The 24114-nt window shown below is 41.1% G+C and overlaps 1 protein-coding gene across 1 annotated transcript in view; it reads right to left on the bottom strand.

Annotated features, from left to right (window-relative positions):
- RNF150 (ring finger protein 150) overlaps positions 1-23794 on the bottom strand; it is a 114000-nt gene extending 90206 nt beyond the window's left edge. Inside the window, exon 1 of the mRNA XM_050330624.1 lies at positions 23169-23794. Within this exon, the coding sequence (XP_050186581.1) occupies positions 23169-23634 (466 nt within the window). The 5' untranslated portion in view covers positions 23635-23794. The remainder of the gene's footprint in view (positions 1-23168) is intronic.
- Between the last annotated feature and the right edge of the window lie 320 nt (positions 23795-24114).

The following is a 24114-nucleotide window of genomic DNA, read 5'->3' as shown; positions in this document are numbered from 1 at the left end:
CCTGATTAAGTTTAAACAAACAAAATAAACAACTGCCTTGAGCCATAAACTGTTCTCTGACAAGTAGCTACCAGCGCTGCTATCACTGTACATGATACCTTTGGTACATACAGCACCTAGAAAATTAATACTGAAAGCAGAAGCAGAATAAGATCACAAAACGCTACTGAATTATGCTCTCCTCTTGTATTTTTATGTGGTAACTAATTTTTTTCTTCTAGAGACAAAAACAAAGAATGCATTCTTCTTACATTCTTACATTAAGATAAAATAACTGCAGCCCAAGTATCCACTTCCTAACAAGATTTTGTGACAGTATTTTTTTTTTCACTAGCACTGCTTTCTAGCTGGTGGTGAAGAGTCTGACAATAAGGCATATACTGATAACTAGACTCCAGCACCAGCTTTTTAACTCCTCATCCATCTTCACTGAACTAAGAGACAAAATATTCCTCTTCTAATTTGATCCCACTCTGCAACATCCGATAAAATAAAAGCAATATGTAATGAAGGAAGCTGCTATTCTCTGTTGTCCGTAACATTCCTTTCGGCAAATTTTCCTAATACAAGAAGACCCTGTCTCAAATGCAATGTGAGGACATATTTTAAATGTAAAGTATATATTGGACCCTGTGTGAGACCAAAACAGCCAAAAAAAAACCCCAACCAAGCCATGTTTATGCAATATTGAGACCAAGTACTCTGATCCTGTACAGATCTGCTTTGCTTGATGACTATTCAAATGAGATGTGGAAGCATATTCAGTTCCATTTTTAGCATATTACATCTCCCATCTGCAAAATAGAATGAAATCCTTTTCATTTGCTGAGGAAAATGCTTTTCCATTACCTTCACATTTTATCTCCCCTTTTCAACTGCTACAGTTTTCACCTTCATGAAGTCTGCTACAAAACAACAGAGAAAACCATATTAATGAATTAATAGTACATCTATGACAGGGAAACAGCACAGGATAAAAGGCTTGTAGTCATTTAAAATGCATTTTAAAATGTCCAGAATCTTAACCAAAGATAGGTTTATTCACCAAGTCTTATTCAAAGTAAGTCATATTCAGAGTTGGATAACTGCTTGAGAACAGTTTCTATTTGTTTGCAATGACTGAATATCAGTTCTGTTAACTTACAAGAAAACTCATAGAGATGTGAAAAACAAGAAGGAGAAGATGCTGTCCACTGTCTAGACAATGTGACACAGGCAGAAACTTAATCAGATAATTCATTGTCGTTAGAGAGATGTGCAGTCAGGCACTCATGTACTAGACTGATCAGATACACCTTTATAAAATAAGCTCTACCTTCATTTTAAATATTGAACTATATCTGCTCAGGTCTATGCAGAAAAGAAAGCCAACAATTTCAGGACTAGCCTGGACTTTAAGTTTTAGGCTTTTTATAATCTTGACATGATTTGCAATGTTCAGATTCTGCTATTAGGTATGAAGAGCATCTGATGATCTGAGGGACTTGTGACTATAGAAGGGTAGAGCAGAAATGCATAATGGTTCCTTGAAGCTACAACAAGGAAGTATGTTGTTATGTACACAAAAGAAATGCTGAAGAAACCTGTTTCTGATTTTTCATTGAAGTCATAAAGGACAGAAGGAAGAAGCAGCTTTTAGCCTTGATGAGAAAAGCTTATTTGAGAGGAGCTGCACTTACTACTAGCTCCTTCACATCTGACAGGTATGGATAGGAGATGAACAGCCATGCAGCTATCATGCGAAGAATGAGCATGAACACTGTGTTGTACATGCTACTGGGAATTATAGCATCCTCACCACCACCAAGAAGCCACAGGCAGATTTACCCAAGATTCATTAACAGATGTTCTGGCATAAGTAACTCTCTTCCCTGACCACAGCTGCCTTTCTTTGAGAACCTTCCCCTGCCCCTTTAAACATTTTGGATAGGAAACCAGACATTCTGCATTTAGTTCCACCACATGTCAGAATATTACAGCTGTTTTGATAAGATACAGCTCCTGAAAATGTGCAAGAAGACTAGAGAGCACTCCTTAGGAAAAGCACCACTTAAACATGATCAGGCAAGCACACGGCTAAGAAAGAGCAAATGCACGCCCTGTAACAGTGTGGCATGTGACATGACTTGAAATCCCAGTCAGAAGGGAGAGGAAAGAGACAAAGTGAGGATGAACTGCTAACGGGACAGGAGGTCATCAAGGATATGATAGCTGTTCTACAGGAAGAGACGGAACATGGAATATCATCAAGCCAGCAAACCCACAGGGCATGCCAAGACCCGGGGAGTGGGAAGTTGCAGCTGGTGTGATAGAAGTGTCAGAAAACAACATGAACAGCCTAAGGATATATGGCAGGAAAGGACTATGTCAGCAGTCTGAGGTTGGAAAGTTGGGACACACGCATTACACTGACAGTCCCACACCCACATATAAGTTATTTACACTAATTCCAGTCCCCTGGGCCTCTAACAAAGCTATCAGATGGTTTTCTGCAGCACAAACCATTTCAAATAACATTTGAGTATATAGCAGATTTAAGTACAGGGCTTTCCTCTAAACTGAAAGTTGAATCCGGGAATGAGAATCCTTTCTCAACTGACCTCAGATTAGGAAGCTGCTAAGGGGCTTTTGAGCTTTGCCTACACACTACTTGCTCTGTTTTGCAGACAGTGTAATAAACACAGCTGCACTTGATGCTCAACATAAGACTTAATCCATATGCAGTTCCACCCTGTGCTTTTTTTGGGAACAGAGCCGTTTTACAAATTTTACTGGCCCTCCTTGCCAACAGCTGCCTGTTCCTGCTGCAGCATTGCCACTCACCTAGACCTCAACTGGGCCATCACAGAATGAAGGGACTGCAGGGTGAATTGGGTCTGATAGGATCTAGAAAAAAATAGGGCTATTTTCTTCTTTAATTTTTAAAAATCTTTTTAAAGCCCAACTCATTTTGGAAGAGCTATAAGAGAGGAAAACTGCAACATGGGAGTGGGAAACAAGTATCTTGGAGAAAGACAAGGAAGGAAGAGAGCATGGAAGGATGGGGAGACACTGCTAAGATGTCTATGTATGTTTGAAGAAAATACACTGGGGTCATTAAGTTTTCTGTTTTCTCAGGCTTTCTGCAGAATGTGTCCTACCTGGGGTCTTCAAGAACACGAGAAAGCAGAGGCTGTGTCATGGTCAGAAGGACAAGAAAGACAGAGTAGACTTGTTAATACAAAACTTCCAATAGTGTTAAAACCCATACATACATATATGAATGTCTTGACAAAATCTAAAAGCTCATTAAAATTCTCTTTCAGATTTTTTTTTCAAAGAATGTTTTCCACTCAACTCTCTCCTCTCAGAAGACTGACAAAAATTGTTTTCTAAAAAAATAAAGGTTTTATGTCAAAGGTGTACGAGTTACAGTGAAGACAGAGCCCCTGTTGTGGGTGCTATGACTGAAGAGGCTCTATTTCCATCTTCACTGCTTCTCTGTAATTTGTAGAGTCTCCTAAGTTAGAACCAGTAAGTTACCATTAGCTTAAAATTGGCAATCAGCACCTCATGGTACCTGGCTGCTTCCAGAGGCAAGTTGTAGTCCTGTATTAGAACCCGAGATGATTTCATTCATTTTACAGAAATATATTAATCTCATCACCTTGAACTCAATGTGATGAGTAGTTCTGATCAGGATGCAGATTCGTAATGCTAATAATCCTACAGCTCCTTTGATGTGATGCCAATCTAGTAATTTAACCTGTTAAAAGTCATAGAAAATACTCTGCAATCATTCAGCCCACTTAAATCACTGCATTAGTATTTTCAAATGCTTTTAAAGTAACAAACTGCAAAAGGGAAGCCAGTTTCCTGATGCTGCACAGCAAAGCCAAACAAAACCAAAAAACCTCCATACTTTTAGCCTGGATTCATAGCGAGCTTTCATTTGTAGCCCTCCCAAAGAGACCTGCAGGCATCCTTACACACAATCACGGTCTCTGTCCCTGCAAGGGTTAAAATTAGCCATTCTAGGTGAGCATACCAGATACCTCACACAAGTATCAGGATATCAGCAGTTGAAACACCATTCAGTGGCTGCAGGTGTCCAAAAAAGGTGTATTATTCAAATTTCGTATTTAACGCGAGATCTGTTATTTCCATAGGAGGGGAGGGGCAAAGGGGAAGGGATTCAGTACACCTATAGTTTCATGGAAGCATGTTTAATTTAATTGCCTGGATTATGTTCACAGCTACATTTTCCTCTTTTTTTGAGATTTAAAAAACTATCAATTGTTAGATTACAGTAGAATTTCAGAATATGTATTAAAATTATAACATTTTTAAATGGAATTACAAGAATAGCTGATGGAAAAAGCAAATAAAAATGAACTTCAGTTGAGCACAGATGAAGACTTCAGAGTCTTATATTAAAAGAAATGCAAACTGATCTTGGTGGGAGTTCAAGCATATGGAAAGAGTAAACCTACAGAACCAAAACTAGCAAAAAGCAAGCTTGGAGAAGCACGGTGCTGTGGGGATGGAAATGATCTATTAGCACTGAGAAAAGAGGACCTGAGGAGACTGGAATCCACTCCTGGCACACTGTAAGATCTGGCTACTCCAGATTTGGAGTACTACTCTTTTTGTTTATTTCTCCATTGCTTAAAATTGAAGGTTATTTATTTATCCTTGTAAAGAAATTATCCAAAATAATAACAAAACAGTGATTAAAAGCTACTTAGAAAGTTCTATTAGTTACAGATCCTTCTTGCAGAGACACACCAGTGAAAAGGTCATAAGTATTCATCAATTGTGAACACCTACTTAATCAAGTATATTTGTTTGCTACCTGGGTTCTTGTCCTGCACTGTGATCTGTAGTGTGAACTGCTGCTCATACACACAGCCCAGTGATATTTAAGGAGCCCCATCTGGGTAAAAACATACACTGAGTAAAGCTATAAATAGACCAAGCAAGTTCACTACATGCATGGTACTTGCCCACATGAGTATTTTCAGCATGAGGGACTAAAACTGTAAAAGTAACCTCTACAGTTTTCCTACAAAGAACCTTGTCTTTTCAGCTAAGGAACTAAACCCTTATAACAGATTTTTTAAATTTAATATCTGAGCTTATCAAGGAGTACACACGTCCAGATGGAGAAGAACAGAGACCACTCTCTGACTCATTTCTAATCAAACACTTGGAACAATATGGGAACAACATTTATTTCATTTTTGTACTCAGCAGCTTAGAAACTTTTCTCCAGATGGAATCTCTCACTTCTAGTACTCTGAAATGCTAATGAATAGAAGACAAATTCTTGTCCCAGCTCTGTTACACCTGTGCATAAACAAGTTGCAAGATTATGAGTTGACTGTGCAACACATTTTATTTACATTCCAAGACAACACATTTTATTTACATTCTAAGACCTGAAAGGTTAAGGACTAGATTTGGCTGAGACATAATTTTATTCCTCCCTCTCTTCTGACGCCCCTCTAAATCAGAAAAGGGTGCAGAAATGGGGCTTCTTTAAAATGGTATAGCAATTTTTAAAAGCTTTTTTTTTTTTTTTTTTTAACAGGAATGTGGCAATACAGACTCTTCTTCTGACTATTCAGTTAGAAATAAATTCCTCTGAGGCAAATTCATGATGCTCTACTGGAACAATCTCTTCAGTGTGTGTTGCACGTGCTCATATTTCTACAACAAAGCATTTGTCAGAGTTACCTGTCAGTATTTTCAGGCTTCACAGAAAAGTACATTTCTGCCCACACTACATTTTGTACAGCTGTGACTGATTTTAGACGGTTCATTACATGGTTTCCATCTGTGAGATTTAGGCATGCTTTGAGGGTGATGAAAACAAAAGCACTTAACATAATGCTGATATCACAGTACATTGCTAATTAGATTCTTTCTTTTTAATGCTCAAATGCATACCCATGCAGATCTCTTTACAGTACAGTGCAGTACCTTTAAGAGTTTTCCACACTGGATCTATCTGAAACAGATAAGGTAAGTGCCATATTTCCTTACTGAAATTTGATTATCTGAACATGTACTGGAGCCAGAAATTTCAGAGTTTGAATGTGAATTACATAACTCTTTAAATGACTTGAAACAAGACTTTTATATGAAACATTTCAGATCTAAGACGTTCAGAAATAAAATCTTGCAACAAATTTAGCAAATTTTAGGACACAAGACACAGCTGAAGATGTGAAGGGGATTTACTGAAGTTATACAGTTGATTCCAAACCGAGGTTTGTTTTAAGGTAACCTTCAGTTTAATGGTAACTTTTATTTATTCCTTGAATATGCAACTCAGATGCTGTTATGATGCTGTTCCAGATACTTACATGCTGCTTTACAAGCTTCTTTCCCCTCCCTTAAAAAACAAAACCAAATGAAAACAAAACAAAAAAACCCAAACAAAACTCAACAACAAACTAAACACATCCTGGCTCCCAGGGAGGAATACTAGTCATAACTATTTATAATTATCCTCTGCTGGTAAAATTACTGCTGCTCATATATTTCTGGGGATGAATTCAGCCCATGTGTGAGAGGACATGAAAGGAGGATAATTCTATTTACCTTGGTTCTGGTATGACAGCTTATGTTCTCTCACCTCATTTAGCTTTTCTGCCTTGGATGACTCAGTGCCTCAATATAAGCAGATAGAAGCGCGAGCTGAAATCATGAACTTCTGATACCCTTTTATTTCTACACTGAATCACCTACCTGGATACCCCCTTTGATTTCTGATACTTTTATGTAATTGTAACATTTCTGTTAAGCATTGCTGTGCATTTGATATTTCTGCCTGCATTTAGCCTCCTACAATTAATTTGGATCAAAGAGATCAAAAGGCAAGATGTCTTTAAGGACACAGCAGTGCCTATGCTGACTGAGAGACAGAGATTCTCTCATTAGCAACCATCTCAATCAGCAAAGAAATTCACCATAATGGGCATGTTCAAGACTTACAAAGAGGTTAAACAGTCACAGAATTCCAAAATGAAGGTGTAGTGAAAACTGAAAATAAACCATTTGTAGAACAAAACACCATTCACTATCCTGTAACCAGATCCTGAGTGATCTGAAGCATGTTACAGAACCTAAATGAGATTAACATAGCAGTGGTTTCGAAAACCCCACAAGCTCTCAAAACAGATCAGTATCACTCAAAACGCAATACACGCAGTAGGACGAATGCACTGAAATCACCATGTGGTATTGCCTGCGTTGTGGTCTCTTCAGCTGAATGGTATTTCCAGGGGAAAAAAAAAAAAAAAAAATCACTGACCAACAACATGTTTCAAAATCTGATAGCTAATCCTCTGTCTTGGACAAATTCAGCTCACATTAAGTGCCATCTTAACTTGGTCAGACAGCAAACCATTTAAGAATGACCTCTGCTAGGCTTAATGTGGATAGCCTTCATATCTATTTTGTGACAACTGTCCACATTTATTCAGTACATAGATGGATGGTATGAAATGCAGATTCCACTGCTTCACTGGAGACTGCAAATGTTAATTTTGAGCATTCTCCTAACAACCACCACAGAAGCATTCCCCTCGTGATATGGCTGTCATCATTGCCTTTCCTTCTTAGTATACCAGTTCGTGAAGAAAGGTGTGAAAACCATACTGCTCTCACTCTCCAAATTTAGAACAGGTGCATTTGCAGTGCATCCAGCCAGTACCTGCTGGAGATTCAGAAGGTTTTATCTCAACTCTGACTTTTGTCAGGCAGTAACCTCTCTTGCTGCTCTTGGAGATGAGCTAGCAGGGACGTGCATCCTGCACACCCAGCTTCTGAGCCTCCTCCTGCAGCACAGCTCTAACACAACCAGACCACCAGATTCCCTTCATTTCAAACAAAAGCTGTGAGCCCTGCAAGAAGCACTAAATTTTAGCTGTCAGTAGATTTCAGGAAAAGCATGTTTTGAAGCCCAGTGTCAGAAATACATGTAAGACAAGACCTACCGTTCTCAAGTACTTAAAAAGGTAAGAAAATGAGCTTCTATCTGTATCATAAATGTAACAATGGCTACATAATTTATACAATCACTTGAGGCCAGGTGAACCCTTTATTAAATGCTCTTGAGAAATCATGCCAGTTAATACTTCCAGGATCAAGGCACTCACAGGCTGGCCTGTCATTTTACTCAATTACAAAATGACCTTAATGAAGCCCTGGTGTTGTCTGCTGTGTTACTTGAATCCAATAGATGTAAACAATTCATATGAAGTGCTGACTACTAATACTTCACTTTGACTGCTGGTGAAAGATTGGTATTATATCTTTTGGGTTGTGATGAATGGGGCTCTTCTGTACAGGAAAATGCGTTAAATACTATGAGGGCAGCAGAAGATACAATGAGCTCAGGTATTTATTTTCTTAGTTTAACTACCTGGCAGTGAAATCCATAGGAAGGTTTGTCATTGACTTCAGCATGGTTAGGATTTCTGAAGTAGAGGTTACAAATTAATGGCATAGGTAAGTGCATTGCTGGTAATCAGCACACGTAATGCTTTTTCTAAAGGAAAGATGGAATTTAGAGGACAGTTACTGTTTTTCTCTTCATAACACTAAAAAATATAAATAAATGAAATGGGATCTTTGGAGACTCTTAAATGGTGACTAACCTGAAAGTTCAGAAATCAGACCTGAGCTTATCTGAAAGCAGTCTCCGTGAGGAAAGTATGGCCTGGGAAAAGTCAGCTTAAAGCCCAGTCTAATCCCAATACTCCATGTAATAACTACTGACATCATTATACTGGCACTGGAGAGGTTTTTCCCTGTGAACTTCTTGTGACTTTTCCAACCAAGTCCTTTGTGTGCCTCTTCAAAGCAGCTAGAGAAGTGGACTTAGAATTCATCCGCCTATTTAAAACTTCACATATTCTTTCAGTTTTCATGACACTAAGTCTGCACAGTGCAGCATCCCTTCTAAAGAAAAAGGTACAACCTCTTCACTGCTATAGCCTGGGGATGCTTACATGCTGTGGATATTATCCATTTCAGTGACAGGGACATTGCCATTATTAAAAGGAAACCAAATTGAAATTGGTGGGGTTTTGTGGGTTTTTTTGGGTTTTTTTTTTAAGTTGACTTAATATGGAGCACTTTAACAAAGACTTAATGCATTCTCAGACCCTGAAACTCTTGCCAACAAGTGGAGACAACTGTTGGATAACAGCATGAATATCAGGTTTATTTACGAATTAATCAAACCTGCAGCAATTCCCTGATGGATGGATTCCAATTCTGTTTTATTAAACAAGGAGACACAGGAAAAGGCAAACTAGGGGCCCAGGCCTATGAAAAGCATAGCACTCACAAATGGATACTAATCACCTCTACCCCACTGCAGGCCATTCACATTGAGATTATAGAACATCTTTGAGGCTTGTGGTGATAAATACAAATTTGCAGAGCACTCAAGACACTACTGAGTCACCTCAGGTATTCATCAATACTTGCATATCCTACATTAACATTTGCCTAGCAAGTCTTGCTCTGTGTTACAACAGTTGTCATGGGGCACCCATACATACTTAAAGGTTATTAAAAGTAAGTACTGCATTATTTCCAGGCAGATCCCTTTAACTAAATATGGCAGTTAGCTAGTTAGGAATGTCTAAGGGAGGAATGTGTGTTAATTTTACACTTCCCTCCTCCTTGGCTACAGTTTCCCATCCTCTCAATACAACCCAAGCAACTGTGGCTGAAAGTTATGTCCTGTGTACCACCGGGGACATCAAGAAAACCTCTCCTGAATTTCTCAAAGCAAAATGAAGCTGACAGACTGATAAGGCCACAAGGGAGGACGCAAAATTTTATCTACTGGAATCAAATCTGTAAAACATTACAATAATTACTCCCAAACTGGAATGGGTGTAAATTTTGGAGCTGCTGTGTATCAGATTGGCCTTAGAGTATGTATTTCCAAATTAGGCAACACCCTGATTAGCAAGAAATGCTGTGTGTCTATTCTAAATTACATGAACTCCTCTAGCTCACCTAGCAAGTACAAATGACTGGTTGATGTATATCTATCTCTAAGCCATCTGCAAATAACTAACCAGCTATCCATGCTTCTCACAGCTCTGGTAACAGACATCAAATAAAACACAGTGAAGAACAGAAAGCATCTGGGTTTATAGGGTTTGGGTGGTCAACTCTTCCACAAATGGAAGTGGCACAGTGTTCACTGAAAGGTGATGTATTCTTACTGTGATACAGACATGCCTGACAACCCAGAAAGCCAAACTGTGGGGGAAAACAAAATATAATTAAAGCATCTCTTCTTAATAAGTATTTATAAAGTACCTGTTTTATGAAATATATAAAGTATATGTATCTTATCTTTACAATCATAAAAAAATTGCCTTATTGTGAGGACCTTAACTATTCACCCAGGATGACCACAGTAACATTCTTAGTAATAAGCCTCTGGTCTGCATCAGAGACTTCTGCATCTTTAATAGATGACATTTTCTCATAAAACAATTTTCAGTGACTTTTAGTCAAGGTGCTCAACTTCCGACCCATTCTCAGCAAGAATTAATCGTGAGCTTAACTATAACCATTTGTGCAAACACTGTCCTGAACTGGGACATCATGCATTCTCCAAATTAATTTAATGTAATGTAGACATTAGAAATAACGTCTAACCTAAAATTTTAAAATACCTACTTACTAGTGAGTTTTATGGCAGCAAAATCATGGCCTTAGTAAAGTGAGAAGTGGTTTTTAAGTATAGGTCTCATCCGCAAGTAAGAGATTTTAGGAGTTTCTATATTAGTCTGGGTGAGACACAGTTAGAATTGCCTCCCTGCTATCATTACCACCAAGCAGTTTATTGCTTTACAGATACACAGTAGCTCCTGTTTTGCAGGCTAATCCACGACACATTTGGCTCTAGTCAGAGCCAAAGACAACAGCTTTGTGATAATATCTGCAGAGTTATCTTTGCATTGGCAAAAAATATTCTTGGTCTGTGGACACAGAAAGACCAACAGCAATCATTGTGCTGACTCAGCAGAGCAGTGGTTGAGAACTAAGAACAGACTGTACACTACAAATGTACAAGATACTCAGTAGAAGATACTCAATACTAAAAATTCAGTGCTTGCTTTGTTATTTACCATAAGTCTAATAGTAGAAAGATGGTTACATAAATTAGTTAATAGGAATGAAGCCCTTAATTATCACAGAAAGAAGTGATGTCATGCATATTTAGAAACCAGATAAATATCAATTCTCTAGCACCAAAAATTTCCTTGAACTAACAACCATTAGAAACTTCAGAAACAAACAGTTACACAGTCATAATTTTCTCTTAAAAATTGGCTATGGAGTCTCATAACTTGCATCTCAATAAGTTCTGGTTAGTAGAGTAGGGTAGAAAAAAAGAGAGCGGAAAAAAGGCTGTCTAGGTCTTTGATAAAGAAAAGATGATGTCTCTAGATTGGGAGGAAGAAAAAAAACACAACACAAAAAAACCCCCACAAGCCAAAAACATGGAAAGAAGAAATTTTCCTGTGTAGTTTCTTAAGCAGGGGTTAGTAGTTAGGGGATTGAAGATGACAGATGAGTTACCTGAAGAATCAATATGCACTAGAGAATCCTGACTGGCTTATATATAACTCAACACTTTCACATACAGTTAAGCTCTTTGGTAGCTTTATCTAATTCACCTGTGGATCCAGTTGGGCAGCACTCTGTGAACAATACAATGCTTCTTTCTCAAACACCAACCACCATGCAAAACTGCTAAAGACAACGAGAAAACATTCATGCTCAAACTGGAGCATAAACTGACCAAGAACCTCACCACCTCAGGGAACATTGCCAGCACCTGTAAAGGCTCCAAGGAGGGACTGGGACAAACAGCAGTGAGGTAGCAAACAAGAAAATGTCAAAGATCATGACAGTAAGTACCAGTGAGAAATCAGAGTCAATGCAGAATTGAAATGAGGATTAAGATGTATGGATTAGTCAAAGAAGTTTCAGGGTCTCTGAGAGGAAGAATGTCTTCCCACTGATGATGCCAGAGGGATCACAAGTGGATATTATTTTTCAAGTGGATATTATTTTTCATCAACATGAATTCACCTCTCCAGGATTCAGGTTCATTCACATGACTTTCATCTAGTGGCTATTTCAGCTGTTTCTCTGGCAAAGTGAATGACAGTCCCACTGCCTTTTGAACTATTTCATCCTCACCTGTGATAGCTTTGTTGCGCTAGGTTGTACTCAATCATGGCATTCCCTTCTGCTGGCATTCAACATTTAAATAAAAGTTTTGGAAGAGAAATGCTTTCAACTTCTCTCATGATGCAAGACAGATGCTCCAGAAAATGCTTGTTTTGTGGAGGCTTACAGGCAGCCCTCTGCATTTGTTAGCCACCTTCAGACACAAAAAATAGAAGTGGCTCAGACTATGTTTTTCTTGCAAGTGCCTTTTTTTTGCGGTTTCCTCTCCTATGAGCAACAGTCACAAAGAAATATCGAGCTGACATTGGTTCATTGTCACTGTTACCCAGCTAAGGTCTTTGCAGAGATCCTGTCTTGAAAAGCTGATGCTTCAGGACACAGGGTTTACCCTCGCCCATGGTGCAGAGCTTCTGCCTCAGCTGTTTTGAGTCTCCAGGTGTGGAAAAGAGCTGAGTGGTAGTTTCAGACGTACCCTAAAACCATAAAGAACTACCATGATCACCTTCTCCAACCTGTCTTGTACACATACTACTACAATTTTCCCAGAGAATGGGGTAATTTTTTCCAGCATTTGACATTTCGAGAGCTGTCCAATCCCATTCAAGTAGCATTAAGGTATGGACAACCATTTAGGAAATTGTATCTTACTACAAGCCTGAATTTGTCTCACTTTCACTGACAACTACTGATCCTTGTTATGCCTTTGTCTATGAGGGCAATCTCTATCTCGTATCATTCCCGTGTGTCTCGTGCTGAAGTCATGCCGAGCCTGCCTGTAAGGACACACAACAAGAGCCAGAAATCTTATAGCTTATGGACTGCACTATGGGAAGACAAAGCTGTTGTCACACCATCACAGAGAAAAGAAATTCAGCATTGCAAACATGAAGTCAATTTCTTTAAATAATACTTGTGATCAAATGCATGCATTGATTCCTGGAAAAGTGTAACGTGAGTTGGGAAGAAGGCAGGTCTGTGCTCTGGAGGGGAACTAGTGTCTAAAGCTGGTAGAAGCTGATTAAAATGTAATATATCATCAAAAAAAGGGAAAGGGAACCCAAACTGTTCCTGAACCTGAAATTCTGAGACATTAAATATTTACTAAAATAAAATCTTTATTAAAACTCAGACCTCTAAGACATCTTTTCTAGAGAACAAAAGCTTTCCAAAACAGTTTTTCATTGAAAATCCATTTCCCTACCTAAGTTAAACAGTTTTGGAAAAATTTCCCATCAGTTTTTCCAGCACCCAGTGAGGAGAAACTTAATCTTCTTCCATAATGGCATGAAAGAGAAGAATCTACCCCTTCTCAAAGAGGAGACCATAATTTAGTCTTTTAAAAATTCATGAAAAAGACTTAGGAGTGTTCAGCACAAACCCCCTTCTATGCATAGCAAATGTGCTATGCCCAGCTGCTGGTGTCCCACTCCTCCAAGCCCACCCTGAGCAGCAGACAGCAGATGCTCTTTAAACCCAGAGTCAACTGCAAAGGACAATCAATCAAAAGGCAATAATCCTGCTCTGCTTCATCTTACAGTCAACTTTGTATACAAAGCTAATAGCCTTTACCTACTTTTGTCAACCTAGCAAGGAGTGGGCAGAAAGGAAAAGAAAAAAATAGAAACAGAGGAGATGAAAAACAGGTTCAGAACACACAAAGGGAGAAGTGAAGAGGGAAAGAAAAAAAAGGGTGAGAAGTCCAAGGGAAGATTTATTGGAAGCATGGATAGTAAAGGAGGCAAGAAAAAAAAAAAGAGAGAGGAAAAAACTAAGAAGAAAATAAAGAGGATACAGGATTGAAGGAAAAATAAGGCAAGACAAACACATCAAAGGCAGCATTATAACAAGACATAATGTATTTTAATCAGACAGCTCTTCATTTTCCAGCATGAGAAGTCTTGAAAGAGTATTTAGTAAAGATATGAATTTGATAGACAAGCAGATGGTACTTCAAAGACATGGGCACATAAAGAGCAGTAAGAGACCAGGCACAGAGATTACACAATCTCGGGAAAGTTGCCTCTGTCAAGGAACATAATACTGGTAGGTAAAACCAGGAGACAATGAGCACGTAATAAAAGCTTGAAAAGGGAAAACATATTCTGTGTAAGAATAAGAAGCAATCATGAATGTGATTGCAGCATCAAACTGTTCTGTTTCAAAGATTTATTTATTTCTGAGTACAACCCCAAACATGTCCTAGAAATATGGACAAAGGTTTAAGATTCTCTAACACAAAGGAAAAGCAGAAATATATTTCTGTCTTCTAACAGAAAACACTGAAATGGAAAAGGAAAAAGAACATTAATGCTTTAGCATCATGGGATGTAAAACCACAACGATCTTTATCAGATACTGATAGAGAACTCCTGCATAATTGGAAAACCCAAGAAAGCTTTTATTGTGAAACTTGTTAGACACTCAGAGCTTTGATCCTGAGGAACTGGAAATGCTCTGCTACTACGAAAGTAGCAATTAGGTGCAAAAGCTTCTCAAGTTCTCCACAAATCAATTTAACCAAAACAACAGAACCGTACAGCTTATTGTACTGGGTCTGAACCTAGGCATCCCACAACATACCTTCAACTAATGCTGACACAGTTTACAGCAATCTTAAGATTAGACATCCATGTTAACTAAAGATGAAACTAGCTTCTAGGGTTTTGAGTTCATTCTTACTGCTGCTGTGTAATGCCAGGCACATCCAATGCAATGTAACAGCGACCACGCTAGAAATGAATCTTTTGACAAGGACTGCAAGATCAAGCAACGAATAGAAGAGCACATTTTAATGGTGTGTGATTTATGAAGCTGGAAGCCAGAGATTAATGTGATGTATAATTCCTTTTAGAATACATATATTATCTGGTGAGATATTCTTACAATGACTTGCAAAAAAAAAAGATGCCTGGTAAGGAGAGGCTTGAACAGTAAGAGGCAAACCTAAGAGCATACAAAAAGGGAGGAAGCACAAGGTATGGAGCAAATTATGAGGAAGAATAAAATCCTATATAATTAAGCCAATGTTCAGTGACAAATGATGATGGTTCACAGAAAAATATGTCAGTAGTAGGGGACTGTCTTGGTAGAAAACCATACAAAGAGAATTGCTTTGTTATGGAGCATCCCACTGCTGGGGTCCTCTCTCATGATAAAGGCTCAGGAGTATAAATTAATTTTAAAATGCTATGTTTCATTAAGTGTGTAGCACAAGGGCGCACTTGCCAGCCCACCCTACTCCATGTATTCCTGGAGGAACTACGTTCCTATGCAGATGTAATGTTTCTGTCTGTGTTAAAGGAGTATACAAGGTGAACTCAAACCAGGACTCTGCGGAGTTACATGGCTGTAATTTGCGTTTCTGTGATCTGGGAAGTAAAAGGATAAACATTTTTTTCCCCTGTAATTTTTTTCTCAAACTGAAAATAAATGGGCCACCTTTCCAATTTACATCAGGCTCTGCTACATACATAAACACAGTTAAACACATCAAATTCGAGTTTGAAATTCTGACGGACCCTTAGGCTTAGCAGTATAATTGAATATCACTGTGATTATACTGTCAGAAGCAAATGAACAGGTACTTCACTTTATTAACGTTACTTATAAGTCACTCTTGAGAGGGAAAAGAAATGAACAGTTACTTGAAAAAGCTATTATATCTTTAAGTAGCAAAGAAACAAATATGCTAGCTTTTCATATTTTGATGTAGAATACCAATAAAACAGTTTAATCTTTTCATTGTCTCCATTCCTTAGTTCAGTGTTCTAAGGTTTATTTCAAATAATTTATTGAAGAGGAGCCAGAAAGTAAAGAATGCCCTTGTTAAGCCTCTCTTGTAAAACACAGCTACAGAGCATTGTTGTTTCATAAGCAAACCAACCTTTCTCCATCGACTAGAACTGGTGAAAGAAGAGATGTTTCCACTCATCTGTTCTTTAATCAAAAAACATTGTTTCCAGCAGGGTGATAAGGACCTAAATCACTAATTTTCAACTTATCTTGGCTGAAGAATTACTTCTAATTACACTAACGTGTCCAGTGCATCAGACAGTAGATATAAAGCTAGTAGACTTAATATGGTAAATTTTAAAAGTTGAAGTTCTCACCTAAGTGGTTTGGCTTTTCTCCTCCAGGTAAGAAAAATTTTAGTTCTCAATAAAATTATGTTCTGAGATGCTACATCCAAATGCATGATGAACTCATGAACAAGCAAGATACCCTGAGGGGTCCTTGACCCCTGCTCATCCACATTCAGGACCTGGTAAAACTGTGCAGTACCTGACCTGTGGCCTAACCTTTTTGATTTCTTTTGCAGAGAAACCAAAACATTGAGGAGTGAAATGAGGAGAGAGAGATGGTCACAAATGAAACCCTGGGTCACATCCCACAGTGGAGTCAAGACACAGCACAGTAAAGCCTATTTGGACACAAACAGTTACAAAATATTTTGCCACCTCCTCCTTTTTAAAATTGCCGTGTAACTCCCTTAAACTGTGTGGTACAATGAATACAGTTGGGTTTTAAACCTTATCCTTTAGCAGCTATGCCTTTGTGGAAGTTATGAGAATTAAATACTCCTGCAAAATACAGTATTACTAATTAACATGCTCCCACATTTTATATTTGCTGCCTCAGCATCATTCTCCTTACACAGATTGCATTTGGTTCTAAGCACCCCAAAACTCTTTCCTAAGCAAAAAGCACTGTGATGGTAGGGGATGGTAACACTGTAGGAAGCAGTCCTGCATTCCTAAAGTGACAGATTACATGGACTACTCAATATTTGCCATATCTGATTTCTATGAGTCAATGATTGTATTGTTCACCCCCTTCTGTACCAAAGGAGTCATCAAGTGACTAGTGATCAAATGCAGCTGAAAGGGCAGAAGTGGGGCTTGTCTTGAAATGAATGCCGTTTCTGTGCAGGTTAGCTATGCAGAAATTATTGGGAAGTGGAGAAGTTGTTGGGTTATCCCTTCATAAAGATCTAACTCTTCATCAGCCTGGCTCGTGGTCTCCGCAGACGTCACTTGAAACTCAGTCATCTCACATGACAATGCACTATGAGTTCCATCAAACAAGTGCAGCAAAATAATGGGTTCTTTTAGGCCTTCGCTTACATGAGAAAAGTCAAAAGTGTGCTGCTCTCTTACCAGGAAAAAAAAACTCTAAAGAGTGCCAGCACTGAACTAACTTTCTCTCCCTTTTGCTGAAAATGTTCCTGGGGTCTGTGATGACCCATGAAGGGAGGCAGCACAGAAATACATCTGCATCAATTAGTGAGCTACAGTTGTTATCAACACTAGCCACAGGCTACCAAAATATTCTAATAACCCAAGCTAACATTTACCATTTTAAAGGTAAAATACCAATGGAACTAGAACAAACCATTGCTTTGTCAAAAGCAAGCCATTCTCCTAAAGACTGTAAACCAAAGAGGTGCTCCAGATTAACAGGCAGCAGTTAGCATCCATGCGGATACAGCTTTGTTCCTGAGGAAGATTGTCTTCATCCTGTGTCACTTCCTACTACAGAGATCTTAAGAGAGCACTTGTATGAACATCACTGTACACAAACATTGCAGGTAACCAAAGGATGTGCAGAAATCTAACTGCTTTTGCAATCAGTGAGCTTGGAGGATCAGTGCCATCTCCAATGAATCAATACTTCACAGCTTTGTAGGAAAAGCTGTCCCTTACAACTTGATCCAAAGCTCAGTGGACTCACCGTCTTTGCGCTGTCTGCAGTGGGCTCTGAAGGAGACACACGAACGAGCTGTGAGGCTGAAAGATGATGCGAGACTCAACAAGGCAAAAAGCCTCTCATCTCATGACAAAACTCAGTGCCCCAGCATTGAAGTGGCTGTCCCAGGTTGTATCAGAGACTAATATTATTTCTCTAGTCCTCGTAGGTCAAATTCATTGCTTTTAATTCAGCTAGGTGTGTTACCTAACACCGCAAAGTGCCCCCTCCGCTTGGCACAGCTGAACACACGGGCAGTAGAGCAGCCTAGCACTGCACCACAGCAGAGCTAGCAGGCAGAAGTGTGGCCCACCAGCCAACGCGGTGGGACAGCTTGCTGCCACTACTGCTGGTTCTAGCCAGTGCTATAAATCCTGGATTTTGACAAACACAGAGAACTAGATTTTAAAAAACTGCTGACAGCCAGGCTTCCACGACGGATCAAGGAGCTCCTAAGAACGGCAGCACACCACAGCCATGCCCCAATGGATAAACCTCAGAGATGTACTGACCTCTATCTCCCTCCAGCACTGAGTTAGATTCTGTTAGGAATCAATCCTGGGTGCCTGAAACAGAAAACAATTATGGCAGGCCCCAGAAGCCTGAAATTGCCAGCCCTCAATTAATTCACACTTACCCATATGTAAATTCAATGTGAATGCTGTCAGCACTTTCCTCATTAGAATTCAACAAAAGTTTAGAAAAACAATTGTTTTAGTAAAGAAACAAATGTAGCTACAGTGCTGAATTAAGTCTGTAAAGAGAGAAATCTTCAACTTCAAAAGTTTAATTTGCATATCAGTAGAAATCTACAGGGGGGCCCAAAGCCAAAACTACTACCAACACATCTTAAACTATGTAAAAGGCAAGCCTAGTCATTGATCACGGAACGAAAAATCTGAGTACAAGGAAAGAAACTGCTATTGAACTGAATGCACTCAAATTAAGGCTGGCCACGTTCTCAGTACGTGCGGAGGGACACATCTGATTTTGCAGTGGGATGGTCATGCCCTCCTCATGCAATTTGGTGCACACATACTGCACTTGAGGGTCAAGGAGGAAGGGAAGAAGTCAGAGTCCTCTTAGACCACAGAGTAGGTTCATGTCTCCAAGATACAGCTGCTAATTGCTGCCAGAGTGTACAAGCAATTACAAAAAATGAGACATCTGCCCTTCATTGCAAAAGGGCTGTCATGTGCAGCACATGACTTAAAATTTGTGATGGCATGCACTGGAAAAGCAGTGGAATATGGAGAATGCAAAACTGCCTGACTCACATATGCTTCCGGTGCAAAATGAAACGGGATGAAATTTCCTTCACATAACAAGCATATCCATTCTGTGAGATAACCTGATGCACCTCTGAATTTGAACTGAATGTTACAAACTGTAGAGAACACTACAGATTTGATTTTTACCCACATATGAATCATACACAGTCAAAGTTAATGTTCCTCCCTAGCCCCAAGCACCTGACAGGTACCTAAGTTAGAAGTGGTCAACGTAAGGTTCCCTCAAAAAAGAGCTGAAAAGAGGGGAGTTCTCAACTTGAATCACCTTCTGGAAGGCTCTTCTACTGTATCTGTTCAGAGCTCAGAGGAAATGTCAGGACGGACATGTGCTACAACAGGTAATAAGACTACTTCAAATTAATACTACATTATTAAATTAGACACAGTGGCTCAGGGCCTTTTCAAACCTAGATGACAGCTAATTCCAATGAGAAACCCTAGCCAACACCATGGATTACTCTTATGGAGAAAAAAGAACATCCCCTATATTATTATTTTTTCTGTCAGGAAAGTGAATTTAGGAGAAATGCAAAGCATCTGAAATAGAAATTCTAGAAGCTTTTGTTCCCTCTCTAGTTAAAACCTACTTACTCAAAAAGCAAACGAAGGCATACTCACAGCTCCTATGCCATACTTCAAGCCAATAAACATAAAGATGCCACTTTGCAAAGGCTGCAGCAGGTGATGTACAAACTGAGTGCATCCTATCAGGAGAACTCCAGAGCTCCGCATTCCCTGTGAACGCAGATGTCACAACTCCACCACATCCTTCTGGATGTGCAAGCAGTGACCTCAGTGCAAGCTCCCCGAAAGCAAAGGCTTTCCATGCAGTGACTGAACCGGTTCAAATAGCACACTTTGTCTGTTCTGTCTGGTGCACTATAAATAAATCCCAGAGAGTCACATTTTAAGATTTGCATAACAACCTCCGATATAACACTACCCTGGTTTTGGTTTGGGATGCTGGGAAGGAGGTCTATGAACCTCCTTTAACTTGAAGCACTGAGTCCTGCTACAGCTGCCTACAGATTTTAAAATCAGGAGGCACAACATGAGCAAAGGGTCATTGGCATGCACTGTAGCAGAGAACAGAAAATATAATTAAACATAGAGCCGTGAGGTAATATCTTTGGCAGGAGAAAGAGAGCTTCGGGAAGAAAGCAGTAAGGGCAAAGCACTATGAAGTGGTCCAACAATGTGGTCAAGAGGGGGAATGAAGCACAGGGGTAGGGATGAAGAAGCAAGACTGAGGGTGAGAGAAGCAGAAAAAGCAGCAAAAAGAGATAAAATGACAGTTAAGAAAAAGAAGGCAAAGCATACAGAAGAGAAGAATGTATATAAAACACCTCTTAGGAGTAATAGTTCTATAGTAAGAGCAGAATCCACATAGTTATGCAACAGGATATACTTTTCTGTATAGAGAGTGTTTGTTAAATATTCTATGAAACCTCAAAAAAAAAAATCTGTGAGAGGAAAAAAAAAAAAAAAGGAGTAACAGCATATTTCTTTTGACTTTTAAATTGCTTTTTAGGTCATATTTCACCCTCCCCTCTCACCCTCCAAGTATTTTCCAGGATGGAATTTTCTTCTTCCCACTCCAGGATTTGGCGTGGGTAGAGCACTGCAGATGCTGCTGAACTCAGAAAGCAAGAACCTGATTCATTCTTCCCTTGAATCTTGTGCTATCGTTCAGACTGGGAACAAGCAGACGTCAAAGGCTGCAAGTTTCTGACTTCTGACATAATTTTACATAGCTTGTATATTCACTCTGTCGCAGTGTAACAGTGGTACCAGAGGGAGAGTAAAGGTAAATCCAGTTCTGAATCCCTGCTACTTTGCCAAATATTTAAGAATAATTGTTTTTCCTCCTGTTCCAGCAGACTGAGGCTGTAAAACTCCTCTAAGTTTTGACTGTGTGCAGAAGGCAGGTTTTCTCTAAGGTAAGCCCAACGATCATTACTCAACTTTGCTGAACAAAAATCCTTAAAATGAAGACAATCTCATCCAATCAATCAGCATGGATCTCCAGTCTCAGTGATCATGGTCCACAAGTTCAGATTATTTTCTGCAAGTTTCATTTCAGCCTGTGGTACTGTACAATCCCACTGCTGGGTATCAATTCGGTACTCAGAAAGGAATCTCGGAACAAACCCTCCAGAGTCACATGACAGAAAGAAGATTCTCCCACGATAATTGATACAATGTTCATATTTTTTAAATCTGAGGCCATTTTCAGTAAGAAAGTTTCCCTGCTTACTTCATCTTAGAACTTTAAAACAAACCAAAGCTCTAACATTTTAAAAGGTTAGACACATTTTTTACTCCCACTGTTTCTTAATAAAACACCATTTGTGTGGGAAAACAGCTTAGTGCATACTTCAGAAACAGGCAAGCCATTAATTGATCCAACATGTTGGCAGTTTTAGAGAAACCCGCTACAGAAGAATAAGCAATGCTGCATCTTAAATTTTAGAACAGCCTGGGCTTTACTTTGAGGATATGTAAATATGCCAAGCTCCTACTACTTTATACTGCTTAGTATCTAATCTGTGATGCTTTAAGTAGCAAGAAGTACAAGCTGAACAGCTAGCAAACCATGAGCAGGTTATAAGGCACAGTTTTAAGAAGCTCAAGAGGTTATGAGTTGCTTGTCTCACAAACCCAAGGGAAAGCACTAAAAACCCCCCCATCTTCCACCAACCCTACCAAAGAAATGTGAATTCACCCAATATAAATGGTTAATCTCCCTAAGAGGCTGCACACAAGTGGTTCCAAAAGTGCTACTTTTGCATCAGCAGCGTTATAGCACTATGGCTGGGCAATAAATTGCTTCTCAGCACATCCACGCTAGCTAGTTTACTGTGGAAATTTAAAATGTCATTAGAATAACATCCTGTTTTGCAGCATTTCTGTGTTTAAATCTGCCCCTAACTCTGCTGAGATTCTGCTGGCATGAAACAGCTGGGCATGATTAGTTACTGGATGGAAACCAAACTGAGATTTCACAATAGGTGGCATTTTGTCTCCACGCATAGGCAGCTGGTATAACAGACCAGTGACCCCCTGGCAGAAAGCTCTGTCCCTAAATATAAATCTGGTGAACTGTTTTTAAAACAACGTTATTTCAGATCAAACACTGTTACAAAATCGGTGGAGTTTTTTCGTGGGCATAAGCCAAGGTTTAGGTTGTTTCCGATGATTGGATTTTGCCTTGGTTCCAGCTGACGAGCACATGTTATGAGCCAAGCACCCATGTGCTGACACTGCAAGCACTAACTCCATCTGATCGTTCACCTGGGAGACTGAAACAATCCCCCCCCATCCCAGTTCTGGACAAAATATCTCATGTTCTCACCAAATCAGATACTCGACTTTCCTGCTCCATCTCACAGCTTTTACACTATCGCAGCCAAGACAGTGGACACCGTGTTCCCTGCTTAATTGCACCTCCTGATAAGCCTGCACCACACTGCTACGCTTCTCCTCTGAAGGTCTCGATCACACTCGATCCCACACAGCATCTGCCAGAGGACCCTCGGGACACAACAAAACACGGACGCAGTGGGCTCAGCGTCCCAACCATTCCTCCGACTAGACCCAAAGTTTACACGTCCCAAACTTTTCACCCGTGGAGCACTGGCGTGCATTGCTACGGATATGCTAGCAGCACATTCATCCTTTGCCATGGCAGCAATGGAGAGGTGCTCCGTGACCCCCGCCCCGGTCCCCGATGAGCACCCACCACCCGGCGAGGCCCACAGCCCACCCTACTCCCTGTCAGGAGGTGCGAGGACACCTTCTCTCCCAGCAGCTCCTACCCCAAGGATACGGGACATCAGAGCGGGCTGGAAAACGGCGTCCATCCATCCGCCCACTCCGCACAGACCTGGGGGCGGCGGGGCTCACCTGCGTGGGGCATGGTGATGGTCTCGTTGGCGTTGCTGGAGCCCACGTTGTAGATGACGACGGCGGAGGCGTTCTGGGCGGCGGCGTGGCGGATCTTGTCCTTGTAGGTGCAGTTTCCCCGCGGGATCAGGGCCACCCAGCTCTTGCCCGGCGCCGGGGCGTTGAAGCGGGTGCCGGGGTCGCAGGCGAAGCGGTCGGCGGGCGAGGCGGACAGGGCCACCTGCCCGCGGGCGTCCTGCTTGGGCGACTGCTCGCCGTAGCGCCCGCACTCGCTCTTCTCGCTGCGGAGCTCGGCGCCGCCGCCCGCCGGGTCGGCGTAGGTGATGTTGACGAAGGCCGTGTACCACTCCTCCTTCTCGGCCACGGTGAAGTCCAGGCACAGCAGATGCACGAAACAAAAGGACAGCAGCCATGTTGAGAGCGCCAGGCTGCGGCACGCTTGGATCACAGACATTGCCATCTTCATCTGCCGGCCCCCTGCCCGCCCGGCCGCCGCCGCCGGTCCGTGTGTGCGTGCGCGCCCCGAGCCGCCGCTCCGAGCGGGGCGGCGCTGCCGCCGCCGGGCGCCGTGCGGGGACCGACGGAGGGGGAGGGGGCCCTCCCCTCTGCGGCCGCTGCCTAATTCATGTCGGGGCCGTTTGATTTCCTCGGGCTGGCCCCGTCCCCGCCCTCCACCTCTCCCTCCTTCTCCTCCCCTCCTACCCCTTCCTCCCCCCTCCCTCGCCCTGCCCGCACAGCTGCCTCCCCCGCTGCCGGCAGCGCGGCCGGCGGGAAGGCGCGGAGGAGGCGGCGCGGCTGCGGCGCGGAGGGGTGGGGGGGGAGCTGCACACGCACGGAGCGCGGCGCAGTTCCCTCCCCGGCCCCGCCGATGGGCTACCCGGAGAAGGGGGCTGCGAGACCCGGTCTGTCGGAGGGGCTGCCCGGCGGAAGGGCTGCGCTCCCCGCT

The sequence above is a fragment of the Myiozetetes cayanensis genome, unplaced genomic scaffold, assembly GCF_022539395.1.
Source record: "Myiozetetes cayanensis isolate MyiCay16 unplaced genomic scaffold, myiCay2020 scf42, whole genome shotgun sequence".
Classification (NCBI taxonomy): domain Eukaryota; kingdom Metazoa; phylum Chordata; class Aves; order Passeriformes; family Tyrannidae; genus Myiozetetes; species Myiozetetes cayanensis.
This window is presented reverse-complemented; position numbering and strand designations above follow the sequence as displayed.